This window comes from Tetranychus urticae, chromosome 1 (genome assembly GCF_039701765.1).
Source record: "Tetranychus urticae isolate SD_2017Ah chromosome 1, NJAU_TeUrti_SD_1.0, whole genome shotgun sequence".
Taxonomy (NCBI): Eukaryota; Metazoa; Arthropoda; class Arachnida; order Trombidiformes; family Tetranychidae; genus Tetranychus; species Tetranychus urticae.
The window spans coordinates 24,643,202-24,665,369 of record NC_142958.1 but is presented as its reverse complement, the minus strand read 5'-3'; the positions used below and the strand labels follow the sequence as shown (position 1 = coordinate 24,665,369).

The 22,168-nt window shown below is 34.4% G+C and overlaps 3 protein-coding genes across 4 annotated transcripts; all 3 read right to left on the bottom strand.

The window, feature by feature from the left end:
- Positions 1–333: 333 nt before the first annotated feature.
- Positions 334–1,625, bottom strand: LOC149094815 (uncharacterized). Its single transcript, XM_089266734.1, has 2 exons — positions 863–1,625; positions 334–777 (listed from the first exon to the last, which is right to left on the bottom strand). The coding sequence occupies exons 1-2, from the start codon at positions 1,597–1,599 to the stop codon at positions 468–470; spliced, it is 1,047 nt and encodes a 348-aa protein (XP_089122860.1). The 5' UTR covers positions 1,600–1,625; the 3' UTR covers positions 334–467.
- Positions 1,626–6,598: 4,973 nt separating this feature from the next.
- On the bottom strand, positions 6,599–8,273 carry LOC112539547 (uncharacterized). The gene is made up of 3 exons (XM_025162192.2): positions 8,133–8,273; positions 7,037–7,800; positions 6,599–6,946 (listed from the first exon to the last, which is right to left on the bottom strand). The coding sequence occupies exons 1-3, from the start codon at positions 8,142–8,144 to the stop codon at positions 6,661–6,663; spliced, it is 1,062 nt and encodes a 353-aa protein (XP_025017960.2). The 5' UTR covers positions 8,145–8,273; the 3' UTR covers positions 6,599–6,660.
- Positions 8,274–8,891: 618 nt separating this feature from the next.
- unc79 (UNC-79 domain-containing protein) lies at positions 8,892–20,884 on the bottom strand. Of its 2 annotated transcripts, XM_025162189.2 has the most exons (17): positions 20,719–20,869; positions 19,093–19,223; positions 18,889–19,009; positions 18,639–18,799; positions 18,407–18,577; positions 16,871–18,345; positions 14,294–16,789; positions 14,088–14,223; positions 11,718–14,007; positions 11,527–11,645; positions 11,322–11,407; positions 10,584–11,234; positions 10,342–10,514; positions 9,888–10,272; positions 9,597–9,611; positions 9,385–9,462; positions 8,892–9,321 (listed from the first exon to the last, which is right to left on the bottom strand). In XM_025162189.2, the coding sequence occupies exons 2-17, from the start codon at positions 19,112–19,114 to the stop codon at positions 9,088–9,090; spliced, it is 8,613 nt and encodes a 2,870-aa protein (XP_025017957.2). In that variant the 5' UTR covers positions 19,115–19,223; positions 20,719–20,869; the 3' UTR covers positions 8,892–9,087. The 2 variants fall into 2 exon arrangements, with proteins under 2 accessions (XP_025017957.2, XP_089124428.1); XM_089268302.1 differs by lacking the exon at positions 9,597–9,611 and having other exon boundaries at positions 20,719–20,884.
- Positions 20,885–22,168: the final 1,284 nt, after the last annotated feature.

Genomic DNA, 22,168 nt, shown 5'->3' with positions numbered 1-22,168 from the left:
GCTATATCATCTTTCTGAACAACTGTGAATGAATTATTTTCATTCCCTTTACTATTCTCGAGAATCAAATCAGCAGATAAACTTGCAGCCTCAGAACCATCGTATTCTTCCGATTTAGGACTTTCAAGTATAACTTCAAGTTCTGGTTCTCCCTCGCTATCTCCTTCAATGGACTCTTCACTCGATTCTGTAGTGAAGATAGGAACTGTACAAACTGTAGGAACAAGCTAATTTGAGATTGTATTTAGGTTTTTATAAAAAATTATACTGCAAAACTATACGAAAGTTTCAAATCACTCAACCACAGCCAAAATGAATTGAAGATTGAATAAAAAAGATTGAATAAGATTGTGTTTTAATTGTCTGCTTGTTAGGTTGACATTGTATACATTGATTAGGTTTGTGCACTTCAGTTTCTATTTTTCATCCTTTAACGCGTATACAAGACACCTAGTAGCTGAACAAGTTTAACAATTAGGTTTATAGCTTCCAAGCTCTTCAGTTTCATTTCTTATCCTTTGACGCTTGAATAGCAGGACACTTAGTAGCTCAATGAGTTGAACAATTAATACCAAGACTAACAATGCAATGTAACCATAAAATATCTCACAAAATGTATTGTAATTTAGCGATTTCCAGTTAACTTCCAGTGAATTTCGTGGAATTTGAAACTTGTAAAAGTCGAATAAACTTGCTGGATAAAACCTTAAGATAAATTCAACGTAGACATCAGATTCTAATTTTTCGGAGATTCCGGCTTGAGCTATCCTTTGAGTTCTGAAGGAAATAAAACATTTATTAGTTAGCTTCCGAAGATAATAATTTGACATTGTCGTGCTATTAAACGAAATTATATGCTTACATAAAGTGAACCCTTTTCTTTGTTGACTCAGGAGTTTCAAAACTCAACAGCAGAGCTTGTACAGATCTGTGAAAGGGTCGCTCTGAGATATGCTGATACTGGTTAGGCTCATGTACTACAGCAGCACCTAGAGGAGCTATCTTTATGCCTAGTGCAGAGACGAAAGTGACCATTCTGTCTGCAGGTCTGAACTTACGAAAAAGTCCAAGTGGGTAAGGTTTTTCAAATCCCTTGGATTTTGAACGTTCGTAAATATCACCATAATCCTTAGTGACTTTAGCCTTGAACCAATCGTACATAGATATACCCTCGAAATAGAACGGTGTCTTGTCATAAGTGATGACATCTCGTAATGTTTCAATTTTAACTTCATTATTACCGACAATAGTTTGAGTGCTGAATGAAGCATTGAAAATGTAAACGGGAAACATTAGGATAATCATAAGAATGAGACAGAACCATGTTGAATGTCGAGATAAATTCTGATAAAATGAAGTACCAAAGGATTGATAGATAGCATTGAAAATCGATTCAATGTTGAAGCATTTGACGACAGCTAATTCCAATAGGAAAACTATTAAAATAGCTAATAGTATTGGAATCGTGTTGACTGAAATAAAACTATCAATGAAAGCTGCAGTACCACCACCCAAAGTGCGTATTGAATGAATGTAATAGCTTTCTTCTGATATAACGGGTGTAAATTGACCTGGTACTTTCTGAGTGTCCAGAGCCATTGGAAGTATACATAATTCCACTTTCTATCAACAAAAACATTTTCCAAAACGTAAATAGTTTATTTCACTTTGTTTGATGCCATCAAAAGGTTTTATAACATATCAACTTAACAACGACAAGAGTATACTAGAAAGATATAAATTATACTAAACTTACCCCTTCTTGCATCAAACCCAAGACACCATCACGATAACCAGTCTCTGTAAGCACACCTAATTGACCAGATTCTGGTAAATGAAATTTCAAACTAAAAAGCAATTAGATATCTTAGATTGGCTTGGCTTGTTTAAGGTAAAGTATCATACTTAAAAGGTCCATAATCAGCCATAATTGCTGCAAGTCGCTTAAGTGACTTCAATTCAGGAACAGTCTGGCCATCCACTTCAATAAATCCTTGACCAAACACCTACAATATAAGAATATCTGTCAAGCACAGGATTCACAGACGAATTTAAAAACTTACCGAAAACGCACCAACAGTTAAATTGCTTTTCGCCATTATGAACATGACATGATGATATTATTGTGTAAAATGATACTGAATTACATCATTGAAAAAATCTATAAGCTGTACTATCCTAATGGCGTGATCAGAATATTAACTTCGAGACCTTTTCTGTTACAGAGTTTCGAAAGACAAAACATTCATTAAGATTTCCGCTTTCATTTTTTACCCTTTTTCTTAATACTAAGTTGACGTTTATTCTGCTGAGTAAAATGAAGTTATAAACAAAAGATACATTTCAATGATATAATTACCAACGATCAATAATTTGGTATACACTTTTACTTTGATACGAAAATGACGGTTAAAAATCTGGCATGACTGAAAGTAGCGAGAAGCTAAAAGTAATGCCAACTCTAATTGTATTTATCGTTTCAAGCAGATCTCATCGAGGGGTCATTTTTTAGATAGTTACACAAATATGCAGCATCAATTAAAATCAAGTGGTTGCGAAGATCTAAGAAACTCGAATGATTAACTACCCAATTTTTTTATACTATTCGATGCTAGTCTCACTATTATAAGTTGAGTCAGTTCGCTTCAGTCTGCTAGACCCTTCAGCTGAGTAACCTCTGCTTACTTCTTGATCGAGATGAAACGGTACTAAGTGATCTCTGATCTCGAGTGTTTACCCATTAAGTATGAAGAATGCGAATTTTGAGTATGAAACATGTAATTATCAAGCATACTATTATATTAATTTGATATGCGATTGCAAGTAAGTTCATTTAGTTATAAAATTCACAGAAATATATAATTTTCATGTATTGGTTTTCCATTGATAATGATACAGAACAACTAAACGAGAATTTGTAAAACGCTCAACCAAATCATCGAAATGGAATGTTTAGATTTTCAGCTTTCAAGCACTTCAGTTTGCATTTATTATCCTTTGACGCTTATACAACAAGACACTTACAAGTTCAATAATTTGAACAATTAATACCAAGACTAACAATGCAATGTATCCATAAAATATCTCACAAAATGTATTGAAATTTAGAGCTTTCCAGTTAACTTCGAGTGAATTTCGTGGAATTTCCGATTTGTGAAAGTCGAATAAACTTGCTGGATGAAAGCTAAGTATAGATTCGATGTAGATATCTGCTTCTAATTTTGTGGCGAGGCCGGCCTGAGCGACCCGTTGAGTTCTGAAGCAAATAAAACAATAAATTAGCTACTTATTAAAGCAAATGCAATTATAAAAATGAATATGTACTTACATAATGTTAACCCTTCTCTTTATTGATTTAGGAGTTTTGAAGCCCAACAGTAAAGCTTGTACAGACCTGTGAAAAGGTCTTTCTGAAAAATACTGAACCTGGTTAGGCCCAAGTATTTCAGGAGCAACTAATGGGGCTATCTTTACACCTAAAGTAGAGACGAAAAGTACCATTCTGTCTGCAGGTCTGAAAATAGGAATAGGTCCAAGTTCGTATGGTTTATCTAATCCATTAGATTTTGCACGTTCGTAAATGGCAGCGTATTCTTTATTGACTTTAGCCTTGAACCAATCGTACATAGAAATGCCCTCTATAAAGAACGGTATTTTTCCATAAGCAATGACATCCCGCAATGTATCCACTTTAACGTCATTATTTCCGACAATAGTTTGAGTGTTGAATGAAGCATTGAAAATGTAAACAGGAAACATCAGGATAATCATTAGAATGAGGCAAAACCATGCTGAATGTCGAGATAAATTCTGATAAAATGAAGTACCAAAGGATTGATAGATAGCATTGATAATGGATTCAATGTTGAAGTGTTTGATTACAACCAATTCCAATATCAGGACTATTAAAATAGCTAATAGTATGGGAATTGTGTTGACTGACGCTAAACTAGAAACAACAGCTGAAGTACCATCATCCAAATTCCGTATCGAACTGATGTAATAGCTTTCTTCTGATATAATGGGTGTAAATTGACCTGGCACTTTCTGAGTATCCATTGCCAATGGTAAGAAACACAATTCCGCTTTCTATCGGCAAATAGATTTTCAAAACGCTAATATTTAATTTATCGATGTTAAGTGCAAAATAAAAGGTTTTCGTTCATAAATTTTCAAAGTATCTGACAATGACAACAGTTATTCAAAGAGATTAAATTATATTTAACAAAAATATTGAATAAACTTACTCCATCTTGCATCAAACCCAAAACTCCATCATGATAACCAGTCTCTGTAACAATACCTAATTGACCAGTTTCTGGTAAATGAAATTTCAAACTAAAGGACGATTAATGTGATTTGATTTGATTGTTCAAAGTCAAAATATCATACTTAAATGGGCCATAATCAGTTATGATTGCTGCAAGTCGTTTGAGCGACTTCAATTCAGGAATAATTTCGCCATCTTCTTCGACAAATACTTGAGCTAACGGTATCTACAATATAAAAATATATGTTAAGCACAGTATTTACAGATGAATTTCAATTCTCACCGAAAAAGCACCAACAGTTAAATTTCTTTTCTCCATTTTGAACATTATTCAGTAAAACTATACAGTATCATTGAAAAATTAATTCTATCCTATTCTATCTAAATTCAATTTAGGGACAATTTCGCCATCTTCTTCAACAAATCCATCAGCAAAAGGAACCTGCAATATAAAAATATCTGTCAAGCACGAAACTTACAGATCGATTTGAAAACTCACCGAAAACGCACCAACAGTTAAATTGCTTTTCTTCATTATGAATGTTGCGATGATATTATCAAGTAAAATTATTTTGTATTTTTGAAAATATAACCCTATCCTAATGGCGTAATCCCACAGAATATTAACTTCCAGAACTTTTTATTCAGAGTCTCGAAATGAATAACATAGAGCAAGATTCCCGCCTTCATTTGCACCATGTATGTTCACTTTTATTTTGCTGAGTTAAATGAAGTTTTAATGAAAAGATACATTTCAATCGCTTAATTACAAAGGATCAATAATTTACTATTTACTTTCACATTGGTAAACAAGGCAATTAAAAATCTACTTTTTATGACTAAAAGTCAAAAAGGAATTAATAAATGTAACAATTTAGTTTGTAACAGAAGTTTTAACATCACGTTTAAATCTCGATACAATTTAAAATAGAGCTGTTTGAACTGATTCTTGCCAAATTTGTATACTTATTTATTCAGAAGAGTCCATCAAATATGCGAAATATCAAAAAATGTCTTTATAATGTTTTTTACATTTAATTATAATCAATTGAAACTAGCATGCAGTTGAGATATGAATAGAAATTAAGGACAAAAACTGATTTATCATTAAAACTCTATATGATTTTCATACGAAAATACAGTAGCTGCAGTTACTTTTCCATTCTTTTCTAGAAATAAACGGACGATCCTTGATGATGAATTAGTAGCACTTGTGAATAATTAGACTTTTCTTGTTTCCAGTGAAAAAGTTTTAAGAACAATAAAGCAAAAGCAAGAGAACTGCAGGATAGATGCATGAAAAATGCATTCGATCCATTAGATGTGCCAATTTTTATGGAATGATAATTTGGTTCGATAAAACTGGGTTATGTTGAGCAAGTCGACCAAGGCGTTGCCTGGCGGTAGCATCTAATTTAGTATTACGTCCTGGCCCTTTGACTCTATCCATTGATTGACCATTCATTAACCTTTTTTCACTCGAATTACAGTTCTTGGACTAACATCCGTCAATCTGGCACATTTTTCAATATTATTAGTTATATTTGTTTTACACAAATGAAACACTCAATCTTTTTGCACAATTTTTATTAAAATTAGCCATTTTTCTGTTTAATATCTAAATTAATATGCTTAATTTACCATCCAAAATCTCTGTTACATACTCCTTAATGATCCATGATCAAGAACTAAAAATTAAATTAAGATACTTGAAAGAGCATCCAATTCTTAACATGATTTGTGGCAGAAGAGACAGTTTTTTTGCTCCATACCGTAGTAGCTCAATAAATTGAACAATTAATACCAAGACTAACAGTAAATTGTATCCATAAAATATTTCACAAAATGTATTGTAATTCAGAGATTTCCAGTTAACTTCGAGTGAGTTTCATGAGATTTTAGATTTGTGAAAGTCGAATAAACTTGCAGGATAAAAGCTAATAGATTTATAAGAGTAATTTAGTCTACTTGGTCTTCCATCTCCATTGAAGTAGCACTCATATCTTAATAAAACAAATGCACAAAAATTAATGATAAAACAACTTTAAACAATTATTCCAATGTCTCGACGAACTTACCTCTTGATCGAGATGGAACAGGACTGACATCTCTGTTAGTACGACATCGATGAAACTGAGCTTCAAGTGTGTTCATTATATTAATATGGGTAGCTTAGTCTGAGCGAGCGTTTATCCACGCTTATAACTAATGTGCATTTTATGTATCTATTAATAATACACATAATATTAAGCTAATTTGATACAACTATACGACAATTTAGAATCGCTCAACCAACAATCAAAATGAATTGAAAATTGAATAAAAAGATTGAATGAAAATAAGACTGTGTTTAATTGTCTGCTTGTTGACATTGTATACATTGATTAGGTTTAAGCATTAGGTTTATTTTTTATTTTTTGACGCTTTGACAACAGTACACTTAGTAGCTCAATAAACTGAACAATTGTTACCAAGACTAACAGTAAAATGTATCCATAAAATATCTCACAAAATGTATTGTAATTTAGAGATTTCCAGTTAACTTCCAGTGAATTTCGTGAAATTTGCAACTTGTAAAAGTCGAATAAACTTGCTGGATAAAAGCCTAAGATAAATTTAACGTAGATATCAGCTTCTACCTTTTCGGAGATTCCGGCTTGTGCTACCCTTTGAGTTCTGAAGCAAATAAAACAATGAGTTAGCTTTTGACGATTACATTATGAAATTGTCATGCGATTCTAATATTAAATGAAATTGTATGCTTACAGTATGTTAATCCTTTTCTTTGTTGCCTCGGGAATTTTAAAACCCAGCAGTAAAGCTTGTACAGACCTGTGAAAGGGTCTTTCTGAAATATATTGAACATGATTAGGCTCAAGTATTCCAGAAACGCCTAGAGGAGCTACCTTAACACCAAGAGTAGAGATGAAAGTTACCATTTTTTCTGCAGGTCTGAAAACAGGAATAGGTCCAAGTTTGTATGGTTCATCATATCCTTTGGATTTTGAACGCTCGTAAATATCACCATAGTCCTTAGTCACTTTCGCTTTGAACCAATCGTACATAGAAATACCCTCGTAAAAGAAAGGAATCTTGTCATAAGTGATGACATCTCGCAATGTTTCAACTTTAACGTCATTATTACCGACAATAGTTTGAGTGTTGAATGAAGCATTGAAAATGTAAACAGGAAACATTAGGATAATCATTAGAATCAGACAGAGCCACCCTGAATGTCGAGATAAATTCTGATAAAATGAAGTACCAAAGGATTGATAGATAGCATTGACAATGGATTCAATGTTTAAGTGCTTGATAACAACCAATTCCAACAGCAGAACTATGAAAATAGCTAATAGTATGGGGATTGTGTTGACTGACACAAAACTATTGGTTAAAGCTGATGTATTACCACCACCCAAAACTCGTAGCGAATGGATGTAATAACTTTCTTCTGACATAGCGGATGTAAATTGACCTGGTGCTTTCTGAGTGTCCAGTGTCATTGGTAAGAAACATAATTCCACTTTCTATCAACGAAAATGTTTTTCAAAACTTAATTAGGTTACATAACATATAAGGTATGACTGGTAAAGAATGAAAATACATTGAAATCTTTGAATTTTAATGTCGACTCACAGTCTAGCCATATTGTCACTAAATTAGACTTGTTGTCACCAATTTTAACCGAAATGTTTTGGGCTTCAATTTAATATAATTTTTAGGATAGTTTTGATTCGTAATCTTTTAAAAATGGTGCTAAGTTTAAGGTTTTCATTTCCATTCTTTACCATTCATACCTTACTATCAACTTAACAATGACAAGAGTATACCAGAAAGATATAAATTATACTAAACTTACCCCTTCTTGCATCAAACCCAAAACTCCATCATGATAACCAGTTTCTGTGAGCACACCTAGTTGACCAGATTCTGGTAAATGTAATTTAAGACTAAAAGGCAATTAACTTGACTTGGATGGTTTAAGTGATAAATAGCGTACTTAAATGGACCATAATCAGTCACAAATGCTGCAAGTCGTTTAAGTGACTTCAATTCAGGAACAGTCTGGCCATCCTCTTCAATAAATCCTTGCCCAAACACCTACAATATAAGAATATCCGTCAAGCACAGAATTCACAGACGAATTTAAAAACTTACCGAAAACGCACCAACAGTTAAATTACTTTTCGCCATTATGAACATGAGATTATAAAATTATTGTGTAAAATTATACTGTATTACATCATTGAAAAAATCTATGAGCTGTTCTATCCTAATGGCGTGATCAGAATATTAACTTCGAGACCTTTTCTGTTACAGAGTTTCGAAAGACAAAACATTCATTAAGATTTCCGCTTTCATATTACACCATAAAAGTTGACGTTTATTCGGCTGAGTAAAAATGAAGTTATAAACAAAAGATACATTTCGATCATTACCAGCGATCAATAATTTAATATTTACTTTCACTTTGATAAACAACTGAAATGACGATTAAAAATCTGCTTGAAATCTGAATGAAAGTAGTGAAGTAATTAATAAATGAAACAATTTGGTTTGAAACAGAAGTTTTAAAATCACATTTAAATCTTTAAAATATAATATTTCAAATCAATAGTTGAAAATGAAGTCAGCTTTATTTACTGTTTTAATTGCTCTTGCAATCTCATCGAAAGTTATACAATTTAAGTTAAATGTTACATGTACAACTGTGTGTTGTTTAATATCTAAAAGATCACTGTTCATTCATTTACATTGTGCGTTGTTTGGATCGTTTTATTGACTAGAAGGAATAATTCATTTCAGAGTCAATTTTACATGCAATAAAATTGGATTGCTGTTGATGATTGATTTTCAATTTGTCCCATTTTAAATTGCAACTTTTGTAACCAACGAAGCATCGGACTTGGATATGATTTATTGGTTACAGAGTCTTGTCTCATTTGTGGTGGTGGCTGCCAATTGATACAAGTTTGAAGACGAACTTTTAAATGTCCAGAGAGTTGACCTTCGTAGCTTCTAAAAACAGGAACCCACATTGGAAGCAACTGAATTAAGAGATAAAAATTAGAATGAAAAATAGGCAGAACATTAATCGACATTAAACTTACTCTAGCAAGTATATTTGAATTACACTCCATGAGAGCTTCGATCAAGCTGAGGAAATGTAAAGATACCATTTCAGCCAACTGTCGAGAAAACAAAAGATCATTCAAGTATTAATAAAAAGTTGATAAAAGTATGATGGAAATAGAATGAAAATATCATGAAAGAATGGTTTCCAGTGTGAAGTGATTGACACAAATAGGGATTGTTAATGTACCTGAGGTGGTTCATCCTTTGAGTAACATATAACGATTAAGCATTGGGTACGAGTGAAAGGAGAAGAGCAGAAGCAAGAGATAAAGCATTAACAATTTACAAATATCAATGAATTTACATGAAAAATTGAGTTCTTTTCAAAGTCGAATGGAGCGATTAAAAACATGAAAACACATAGATTTGGTGCGTGCTTGAAATCAATAGTTTGGTTAGTTAACTTTGTGCATGATTTACATTTGGCAACATATAGTGATCTGGCCTGATGAAATAATTTACATTCAGTTAAACTTACCACTTTTGAATGGCAAACTAATTGTAAAATTCCTGGAGTTATTTTTGCCCAAAAATCGGATAATGTAAGTGTACATTGTTGGTATTGTTCACTACCGGGAGGATTTTGTGCAGATATATTTTCACAGTACATGGTCCATAATTGGCATAAAATGAAGGCATGAAATAAACTGGACATGTGAATTACAGAAGCTTTGGACTGTTCAGCAAAGCCAGCTAGAATAACCTGGATATGCTCAGCAATGTGACCATTAGCTTCTAAAGGAATGGGTTGAGATAAACTGTAACTGGGATGATGTTGCATTAAAGCTGAATGCTGTAATGATCCAAGCAAAATCCAAGATAATATTCGAATATGAGCGACACAATCGAGGAATTCTTTGGGTCTAAAACATTGAGAGAACAATGATTAGATATTATTGAATATAATAGTCTTTGGGTTAAAATAAAGTTACCCTTGTTGGACAGAAGGTAAACTGTATAACCAAGGTAAATAACGTGTTACAGCGCGATGATCTCGACCATTACTTTTAGTGATCTCAAGGGCTAATATTTGAGATAAGCCAGCTTTTAAATGACCTCCGATTGTCTCTTCATTCAGATGGATACAAGTTCCAAGAAATGTACTCTGAAAAAGAAGCGATAAGTGATTGAAGATTGAATATGGTTTTCAATATTAAATGAATGTTTCAATTACCTTGACTCGACTGAGAGTGTGGACATCAGTTATGAATTCAGAGATGTCATTAACGTATGGTTTTATGAATTCACAAGCATTGGTATTGTGTTGTTCAATAGAAGGGTCAGAATTTGGTTTGAGATGTTCGGTGACTACTGAATAAACTAAAGTTCCATCTAGATCTTGAAGAACGAATTGAACTAACATCATTAAATTTTCATCTGGAACAAATGTTTTGAAGCGAATTGCGCTGATCAATTCACTGACTATTGTACGAGTGATAAAATAACGATCTCTATCTTTTGAGAAAATACGACCTGAATAATGACATAACTCTAGAAGCTGTTGATAACTTAAAGGACTTCGTTGGATAGCTTGACTGACAAACTTGGAATAAGGTTCTAAGATGGATCGATGATTATTCAATACGGGAAGTTTTAAAGTTATTAGCATCATCCTAATGACTGGAGTCAAGTCACAAACTTCACCAGCAACTGACGGGAAAATTGACTCCATTTTACGAAGGAAAGTATCGAAAATCGGTAAAAAGGTGTTCCAAGCTTGTTGAGAAACCATTTCCAGAGGAACACATTCCATGTAATGAGCAGCATTTGATAAAACATGAAATAACTGTGTTTTGGCTGGAAGGGATTTCTTTTCATTGAATCCCTGTAAATAGACGAGATTAGCAAATCAATATGAGATCAATTGATTAACAATTTGTTTCAACTGTGAAACTATTCAATTAAACTTTACCTCTAAGAGTTTAGTCAAAGGTGTGATCTGATTTGTATCCATAAAATCAGTAAGCGATGTTGCCATAGCCTTAAAAAACTCTGAATCTAAATGTCATAAAATTGAAAAAGTTACAAGAAAAATGTGTTAAACCAGATGCATAATTAAGTACTTTAACTAATACACTATTTAACTGATTGACTTTCAATAAAAAGAAAATGTTTACCGGGAAAATGTGAGTTGAATATTTGTTGGAAAATGCCATTGGAAGCTAATTGTTGGAGGGTACATCTGAAAAATTGTTGAGCGATTGTTCGAGCACATCCAGGTAAATGAACATTTTGACTGAAAATATAATAAAAAACATTAAAAGTAATGTCAATAACGGAAAACTCGATAGCACGATTTAAGTCTTACCTTTCATGTTGCCAAGGATAAGGTACATGAAGAGCAAATTTTGATATCAATTTAAGCATTTCAGGAAGTAATGGTGCAGACATAGCAGGTTCACGATGAATATAGCTGCCCAAGATGACGATACACATTCCAATTTCATCTTCAGAAAACTCTTCCAACACTGCGCCACAAGAGGAACACCTTTCATTGACCGTGTCTTCAGGTATGGCTAAAGATGATTGAGATGTACTTGATCTCTTAGATGGTAGCCCAGTATTACTATTAGATGAAACATCAATTTTACGAGCTCGTCTCTGGACTCCTGCCGCCACTCCGATCGGAACATTGCTCCTCAGATCTGCTGTTCGTGTCTCATTCTGTCCACCAGTAGGTCGACGTTTACGCTTAGGTTTGAATAAAGGCCGAGGTGTTTTCTGTTCTTCACCAGCAGAAGCAGTGGTCGTAACTGTTGTAGTTGGGGCAGAGGTGACGGTAGTAATTGTGGCCGTAGGACTCGTCATTGTTACAGTCGATATACTTGTGGTAGTATTGTCTTGTTGATCTCCAGGTAATGGCATTGAAATATTCTTATTATCAATGAAATCATTTTCAGGGATGTCGATAGAAATACTTTGATCGAGTGAGCTTTTCGCTATTGATTGGATATGAGGTGCTCTCACAAACTTTTCACTTTTCCCATTAACATTTATTTCTGTCGTTTTATTTTCGTTACTTGACTCAATTGGCAAAGATTTAGGCTTTTCTGAAGTTGATAAGCTTCGACGTGGCTTATTTGATGAATCAATTTTAGTACCTTTGGTCTCACTATTTTCAGTTTCCCGAGGTATTTTTACAGCTGATGGTTCGTCGTTGATTTCAATGGATAAATCTTTGGCTAATTTAGAACTGGCTTTTCGCACATTTGTTGACTTTTCATCTGATTCCATATTTGAATCGCGATTTGTTTCTGGAAGGCTGTCGACCTTAACTGTTTTAGTGTGTGAAGGAGAAGGTGAAGATTCCCGTAAATGTTTCTGACTTGAATCTGATATCGTAACTACATCTATTGATTTGGGTTCAGTAACTGGTACAATGTTTGATTGATTACTAATTGGTTTCTCTTCAAGTTGAGTAGATCTTGGAGGAGAAAAGAATCGTCTTCCACCAGAATGTGGACTTTTAAAGGGAGGATTTGGACCGATTGGAAGTAGCCGTTCAGTTGGAGGTATTGGTAGTTGAGGCAGTTCAGACATTTGATTATATTTCGTCGATGAGGCTGAGACATGAGAGAGTGAACTTTGAGCTGTTAAACTGGATTGAGATGGTTGAACAGATTGCGGAAGCTGATGTGAATGAGCGAATTGCGAAGGTGCATAAGAGAAGGAAGATTGATTGGATTGGTTAAAAAATGGTGATCCCGGCTTCTTTGGCAAACGTACAGTCGGTCCAATTGGTAATAAACGCTCTGGAGCTGGCTTCAAGGGAAGTATTGGGGCTCCGGGAGGTTCATCCAACAGTTTCCATGCTTCGGGGGATTTTTTATTGGCTTTTTGTTCTGAATTTGCTTGAGCTTGATCGGACGGCTTAGATTCTTCAGTAAAAGTTTTTAAAATTTTACCGATACCCTGCTTAGTTCGACGCTTTTCTTCACTCGTAACCTTCTCTGTAATTGAAAATGGATGACGAGGATCTGCGTCAATTGTGATTTCAAGCTCTTTCGATTCACTGGTCTCACTATCATAAGTTGAGTCAGTTCGCTTCAGTCTACTAGACCCTTCAGCTGAGTAACCTCTGCTCAGTTTATCAGTCTTGGGTGAAAGAGGTCGGGATCTGGATTGATTTGTAGAGACACTGTCTTCGTCCTCCATTTCTTGCTTTTCAACAGGCAAGACAACCATCTCTGTTTCATGAGTTTGTTGTTTTTCTGATTCGTTAACAGCATTATCTGAAGGATTAACAAGATCTGGTAGATTCGTTGACACTTCGTTAAGCTGATCATCATCTTTAGGTACAATCGAAATAGCTATAGAATCGTCTTTCTGAACAACTGTGAATGAATTATTTTCAATCCCTTTACTATTCTCGAGAGTCCCATCTGCAGATAAACTTGCAGCTTCAGAATCGTCGAATTCTTCCGATTTAGGACTTTCAAGTATAACTTCAAGTTCTGGTTCTCCCTCTCCATCTCCTTCAATGGACTCTTCACTCGATCCTGTAGTGAAGATAGGAACTGTACTCTCTTCGGATCGAAAAAGTGGTTCCATTTCTGGTTCTACTTGGTCTTCCATCTCCATTGAAGTAGCACTCATATCTTAATAAAACAAATATACAAAAATTAATGATAAAACAACTTTAAACAATTATTCCGATGTCTCGACAAATCAAACTTACCTCTTGATCGAGATGGAACGGGACTGAAATGATCTCTGTTAGTACGACATCGATGAAACTGAGCTTCAAGTGTGTTCATAACAATATTTATCAGTGCCTGAATATGCTTTGAAACTGGCAATGTATTATAAGTATACTGTAAAGATAAACGACATGAAAAATGAGTAAACTCAATAAGTCTAATTGAAATTGATGAATATTCATACCTTGTAAAGAACGATTAAAACTGACATTAGCCAAGATTGTCGAACATGAGGTTGAAGTAGCCATAACGAGTATGCCGGTTTAACCATTAAATCAGCAACGTATTTTTGAGAAGAAGGACAAAAAATAAGCAGCGGCAGAAAAGTACTTAAAAGCATATTTCCCATTTTAAAATTAAAATCTAACACTTTTGGCATGGAAGCAATAACAGCATTGAACACGGGAAAGGTTCGCAAATTTGCTGCAGTAACCAGAAACTGTTTCTCACTGGGTGAAAAGCCAAGGAGGATATTTAAATGACGAAGAACGATCTGTTGATTACGAGCCATCGTTTTTTCCTCTTGAGGATGCGAATGGTCAGGACGAGAAAGAAATTGCATCAAAAGAAATATCAGCGAGTGCATGGTATCTCTATCTTGCTCTTCGAGTTCAACAATTTTATGAACAACATGCATAATATGATTCTCTTCTTGAGCTATTTCCTTCAACTGGTTATCGGTGAAAAAATTGTTGGGAAGATGGCGAAATTTATCGGGAATAGCAGAGTTTCCAGTGAACCTTGAAGATTTTCTACGAATAGCTGGTGCTGCAGGTTGTCGAGGAACATTTTTATCAACCTGTTTGGCCAAAAAATCGACAATTGGTGTAGTACGTTTAGGATTGCCAAGTTTATTGCCGAAAGAAATTGAAAGAGAACGAGCAAGATGAGTTTGAGATAGAGCTTCATGAGCTCGAGTCAACTTCTTCTGGTACATTTCCGAGTTAACATTGGTGTTTTTCAAATCTCGAGTATAACTTATTTCACCGAGTCGTTCGAGGTTTACTTGTGCCTCCAAGAAAAGAGTATCAAATCGATTTAGAAAAAAATCCCAGGTAAGAAAACGTCGATCTGAAAGATGGTTGTACAGTTGGAAGATTGTCTGAAGGATGATGGGACGATCTATTAGAACCAAATCAAATTGAGCTTCAAGACACCAAACAAGAAGCTTAAGCGAAGTCGTCTTGATTGACTCTAAATTGAGAAGAGCTCGTTGAGCAACGGTCGATTCAATATCATCCAAACAATGGACAAGATAACAAATTGCATTGGTCAGGGAAGCCTGTAAAGCCGGTGAATTTTTGACTAGTGAGCTTTCAAGAAAATGAGCAATCGTTGTTACTCGTTCAACAGCAGTGAAACGCTTTCGCCAATCTCTGTCGTGAAAATCTTCTTCGACTAATCTTAAAAATGTATCTCGACCAGCAGGCAAGGTTATACAGTGGAGCAATAAAGGGACTGATAGTTGGGAAATTTGACTGAACTCTGCTTGGAGAAGAGACCAAAGATTTGGAATAAGAAGATTTTCTTGACACCAAATGAGGAATCCTCTGTGATTTTTGGCTGCCTTGTTGAGTATTTCCGAATGTAAAGCCATTAATTTAAGAATGTAAATAATGTGATATAAAACATCGGCATCAGATGATGTGGACAACTTGTTGAGTAATATATGAAGGAGTCGCAATTGGATCGGCAGTTCTTCCAGTTTAAACTTGAATTTTCCTTGAGTTGTAAACCAAAAACAGCCTCCACTGCGTTGATCAATTATTGTTGATTTTTCTGGTTCAGATGTGTTCGTTTCGTTCATTACATTTGCAGAAGTCATTTGATACTGGCCTGATATGAAGCTGGAGTCATCACCGGTTGCAGTTGGTATAACTCTTGAGGTTATAACCGATCCAGATTCAATCTCTTGTAATTTTTGGCCACTAGAGTCTGAAAATACTTCGATAGTTGCTGTCTTAGATGGTGCTAATGGGGCTTCGGTTGATGTTGTTTTCAAGTCTGAGTTAATCAAATTTGATTCGTTTTCCTTTGCATCAGTTTTAGTTTCGGTTAAAATTTCAACTGGTCTAGTAGGTTCGAAAGGTATGTCAATCATTGTTGCCTCCATAACGGGACAAAAGTATTCCATTAAAAGTAACCCGAGTTGATACCAGATTGCAATCATTTCACAGTATTCGCATTGAACTGATTGTGCGTCTTCTTTATCAGTTGTGTGACGATAATCATCTTCCTGGTCACAACTATGAACTCCTGGCCAAGGAGCCAATAAAATATCCAACAGCAATATTAAAACTGGTTCAGCATCGCGATTCTCAAGACCTTTATGTGAAGGTGTATCTTGAAGCTCCATTTGCTTGATAAGAATATCCAACATTAAAATAAAACACGTTAAATTAAGTTTATCATCGTTTACGGGATGTAATTCACTCGATTCACCAGATTCATCCGGAGCAGTACTGGTAGGTGTTTGAGCAGAACCTGGTTGTTGACCACTCACTCCTAGTCGAGTATCTTTCAATCGTTCACTTGGATTTGGCATTGGATGAGTTGAGACTTTGTAAATGGATGAGAAAGGCACTTTGGCTCGATCAGGATTAGATAAAGACTTGACTCCTGAATCAAACATTGAGAGAAGTAATTTCAGTGGAACTGGAACTTCCAACATGGTCAGTTTCTGGAAAATAAAACCATTAAATGATTAAAATTTTAGATACTTTTTCTAGTGTCAAATTCAGAGTTAATTAAGCAAATTTACCTGAATCCAATAAAGAGCTTGCTCTTGGACCTGAGCAACAGTGTTATTAAATTTGACACTAATGAATTGGTACATTTGGTTTGGACTAAGACCCAGCGGACTAAGATCAGGGTCTAAAACTTTACTTAACAATATTTTCAACTCAGCAAGCTCATCATCGGGCACTTCATGGCGAAAACATTCCATCCAATAAGGCATAATATAACTCCAAATTTCGGGTGTAATAACATCATAAGGTACTAAACACAAAAGTCTCTTGAAACCTTCCTTTATTTGATTGGTTTGGGAAGGCCAACAATCCCAATGGCCACCAACTTTGGCATAATCAGCAGGATGGGGAAGTAAACAGTTAGAAAATACATGGAAATGAGTTTTAACAACTTTCATCAGCCATCCATGGATACATTCACCTTTCAACCGTTCCAGTGCTGAGCCCGCCTGATCATCAGGAAGACAAGCAGTATAATGAAACCATTGAAATAAAATGCTCAACAGTCGACCCAAAACATCATCAGGAGTATCTTCAATTGGCATACAAAGACTAGTGATTAACCAAACACCATAACGACTCAGCAATTGTCGCTCTTCTAACGCCATGTTACCATTGGATTCTTCAGTAGGGATTCCACCAAGATTGCTACCCAAACCTAACCCACCTCCACCTCCAGTCGATACTTTATTGCCAGACTGGATGGTTGTGCTTGTTTCCTTTCCTAGTTTCTCGGTTACTGGTTGAGCTTCACGTAAAAGATTGACAATGGCTTCGATAAAATAACTTTGAGTTTCCGAGTCCATTTTCCATGGAGAGGGAATTGTTCGATGGACAACATGATCACTTGATTCTGGAGATGAATGTTTGGATGAATCACAGAGAGAACAGTAGCGAACAGGTTTATTACAATTATAGTTAACACATTCGGGTGAAAAACAAGTTGCAACTGCAATTTTTTGAGCTATGGAGGATTTACAGGCTTTGTTGACACAAGTGTACGATATTTCCTCCATGGGAAGCAAGATGTCAACTAGAGTCGACCGTGAGCGACCTTTGTATATTTGATCTGCACATTCGATGCAAATCAACATTGGAGGTGCTCGATCTCCTGATCCTATGGCTATTGTATGGTCAATGCACATTTTAACTGCCTCATTGGATAGACTAGATGCACAATTTTCATGCTGACATGATAAGGGAGACCAGATTACATGTTTCTCTGAAAGAACTTTACGATCCAGTGGTGATGGATTCAATTCTGGCCAATATTGGAAGAGTAATTCGACTGCGGGACAACGAGCTTTCACAGTTCCATGGGCAATTACACAGAATAAATCTTTGACTACATCTTTCTTTAATTTCATTAGGGTTTCAATCAACTGAGTGTAAAAAGATGGTGAATCAGTGTAGAAAAAGACATTCATCATGATAGCCGAGACTGAAAGATTGGTAAAGTTCTGATTATCAAATCCATCTCGATTCACTGTAATAAAGCAAGTCAAATGATCAGAAATAAGGATTCAATGAAAGTTTCAATTTCTTACTTATAGTGAAAGGCAGAAGATTGTAGCATAACATATCTAGTAAATCTTTATGAAGGGCACTGGGTAAAATAGCCATCGAAGAGGCTACTATGTAAGGCAACGTATCCATATATTCGTGCTCCAAAAAGGGAACCAAACAGCTTAAAGTGTGTAATAACGTTTGGCCAACCGCTGGTAAAGTGAAGGAAAATCAATTAAAATCATTGAATGAATTAACATTCATTGAACTTACTTTGAATCCCTGACTGAAGGTGAGGAAGAAGCTCCAAAAGCTGGATCAAAGTTGCGTAAAGGCTTCTGTAATCTAAACTTGGAAACATTGTAGTTCGACTGTGGTCTTTTTCAGGTGAGCATATCACGTCAATAGGCATACTTGGTGCATCTTTGAGTACACTAATTAACGGTATAAATGTAAGATATAAGTTTAATTTGACAAATCTTTCAGAGTAAATTAATAAGATGTAATGGACAATGGAAATTACCTGAGAAGGATTTGTGAGAAAAATTTGAGAGTAGAGGTTATATCAGTAGCAGAAGGTTGCGGAAAGGCTCCGTTAATAATTCGATTACAAGATTCCTGGAGATTCTTGATTTTGGCAGTAACTGTTCACAGAAAGCATAAGCATTGATTAATCATTGAAATCTTAATAAAGTAAGAAAATGTTGATTTGAAAGATTATAATTACAGGTAGCTGCTTTGGTAGCCATTGTTTACGACTTTATCCTTTTGTCCGAGTATTTTATAAGTAGCAAAACAGTATTGATTTTTGGGCTCAATCAAAATGGACAGCTTCAAAATTGTTCATCTTTCGAATCACTGGAACAATTAAAAGATAAGTATTGCAAGTAAATTCGTCAGTTTCCGAGTAAATTTCATCTCATTCAATTCGTTTTAATTTTGGACGCTCTCAATCCGAATTGATAGGTGGATCTCTAGATTTGATCTCAATACAATCTCAAACATTGTGAAAAAATGAACACTTTCATTGTCGTAATTTTCATGAAGCAAAAGTTATACCTTCGTTGGTTTGTTGCTAAAAAGACTACAAACGAACAAACTGGTCACAACTTCGTTGTAAGCTTTCATCTACTCGTTTAACTATTAATTAACTATTAAATTATGTAATTCTCGGTTCCTTACTAGAGGCAAGTTACGAGTTAGCCCTTGAGTTGTTTGAAAGAGCAGAAAAAATTGAACCAGGATTTTATTCAAAAAATCAAATTATGATTGCCAAGACATTGTTGGCTTTAAATCGGGAAAAGGACAGAGCAACAAACCATCTCAAATCAATTGTAAACAAATACAAAGGATCAGTGAAGTGGGCTGACACTGAAGTAAGTTTTCACCAACAATTATTAAATTACATTGAGTCTAATGTTTCAATCATTTCAATCAATATTGAGCTTGCTTTCAACAGAAGCGTCAAATTTTCTCACACTTTTTAATCGTTAATTTTTAAATGTTGATTTCATCTTTTTCTTAAGTCAACAATAATATTCATTATCAAGTTGTATGTTATGCATTGTTTATGAGGCTTCAACTTTTTCTTTTTTCAATCCTGCGGTTTTAAGTGCTTTGGTCATGTTCGGCCATCCAGTAGAATAACTATCGAGACAGTTTGATATTCCTAGTCTGTTATCAATAGCTAATAATTCAAAACCAAATGCTCACAATTGACCAACACTTCATTGGAAACAAGGATTGGTTTGGTCTTGGATTTTATTGATTGGTTGATCTCTTTTACGCCATGAATAGGTATCTGTGATTCAAGATTTTATTACACCAACTGTGATTATTTTATTATTAAGGAAACTATCAAAGGGATAAATGGAGTTTTGATTTTGAAGAACTGGAATTTTTCCAAGAAAAACAAATCAATTTTTGTAAACAAAAGCCATTTTAGCTTCACTTTTAACATCAACTGTTTTCGATCTTTATTTGACTTTTTTGGTTAAGTGTAAACAAATTTTGCATGGAGTTACTTTCAATCATTCAATCTTCAACCCTTAATCTGTTACCTCAATGCGTGAATCTAACCATTACTTGACCCAACCATTACAATTGTATTTGATTATCTCTTGTCATATCTGAGGCGAAAATTTCACCAGGAAAGGATTGAAATCTATTGATTTGAAAAATATCGATTCGAATAATGCAAATGAAATTTCTGAATAACAAGATCAAAGAAGTTATCGATTTATAAATTTATTATCAAAACGGATTCAAACAAGAGCTTTTTTCATTTTTAAAAGTGTAAAGAAACGTTGATTCATGAAAGGCAAAAACATATAAATTGGTCAATGAAGCTTACCTTAAAAGGATAATTTGTTGAGTCGATACTTTTCCCATGGAACAGCATTCAGGTAAAGATGCATATTAATGAATTAAATCATTAACTAAAATGATTGTTTGTTACACAATACTAATAACCGAAACACTTGGTTTAACAGTTTCAAGCTAACAACACCAAATAAACCAATTTGAATGTTCAAATACGTTCAATCAGAAATGTTCGAACCTTCTTTTACGAAGTAAACAGTAGATGACTCTGAAGTTTGCTTCTTGTCTGATTCTTGCATTTTGTTCACCGCTCTTTTCAAACTTGCTCTCATAACAAATATGATATAATGAGCTTGATTGATTAATTAGCCGATCTAATTTAAAAAATGTATAACTTAAATGAATTTAGATGATTATGGAATTTTAAATTTCCTTCATTCCTGTTAATAGTCAAGCTATTAAGCTATAAATTACGAGTTTAACTCTCATCAACTGTTGTTTGACAAAAAAATTTCCTTAATTGTTATAACTGCAAATGAAAACAAGATAATAAACAACTAAATTTTCTAGTAATTATCCATTGCAATCGATTTACCTGATTTTAATGACTGTCATCCATTTGATAAATGTTGCTCGTTTCCGAACATAATTTTCATTTACTGAATACAAATATTATTCCTAAAAGCTTCAACCTGTAATCGTCTTGATTCATGCAGGTGGATTTCAGCTAATAACGCATTTTAATACGGAACTGCATCAGACTTACATTGTTAATGAATGAGTTTGTCTTTGTTTCCATCAACTATCGTATTGATATTGGATTTTTTACCAGAATCTGGTATTCCTGGTAAATTGGCTTCGCAACGTTTACAGAAATGTAGCAACTTTTGATTTTAGCTTATTTAAAGGTCAATACAATAATTCTAGTTTGGATTTTTGTCAACACTTAAGATTGTTTGTTAAATAGTGCTTCCAAAACTTGATCAAATTACGAAAAAATTAGTTATGATATTTTTTGTCTGATTAAATCCCTGAAAAGAAACCGTAAAAACATATCCTGGTCAATCTCCACCACACCTATGAATCGCAACAATGTTTATTGGACTCAGACATTGTCGCAGGTTACTTTCAATTGTTACATAAAGTTATGTTCAAAATTCCTGCTTATCATTATGTATCGAACAGATTATGCCGTTTTCACTCGAGTTCAATATCTGTTTAGATTTGCTCTTTTATTGTGTATTTTCCGTATTCCGGTATTCTCAGTCTTGCAATAACATGAAAGACAGATGAAATTAAATGATTATTTTGCGTCCAATTTTACATTTAATTGATTGATTAAATGATTAAGTTTGATAAAAATGCCCTTCTTCAGTCCCTTCTTTGAATTTCGCCTGCTTGTTCAGCTCTTCCCTCGTTTAGTTTCATCTCTCTCTTTCTCTTTACCTAAAAAACAAGTCTTCTTTTCCCCTCTTTTTTAT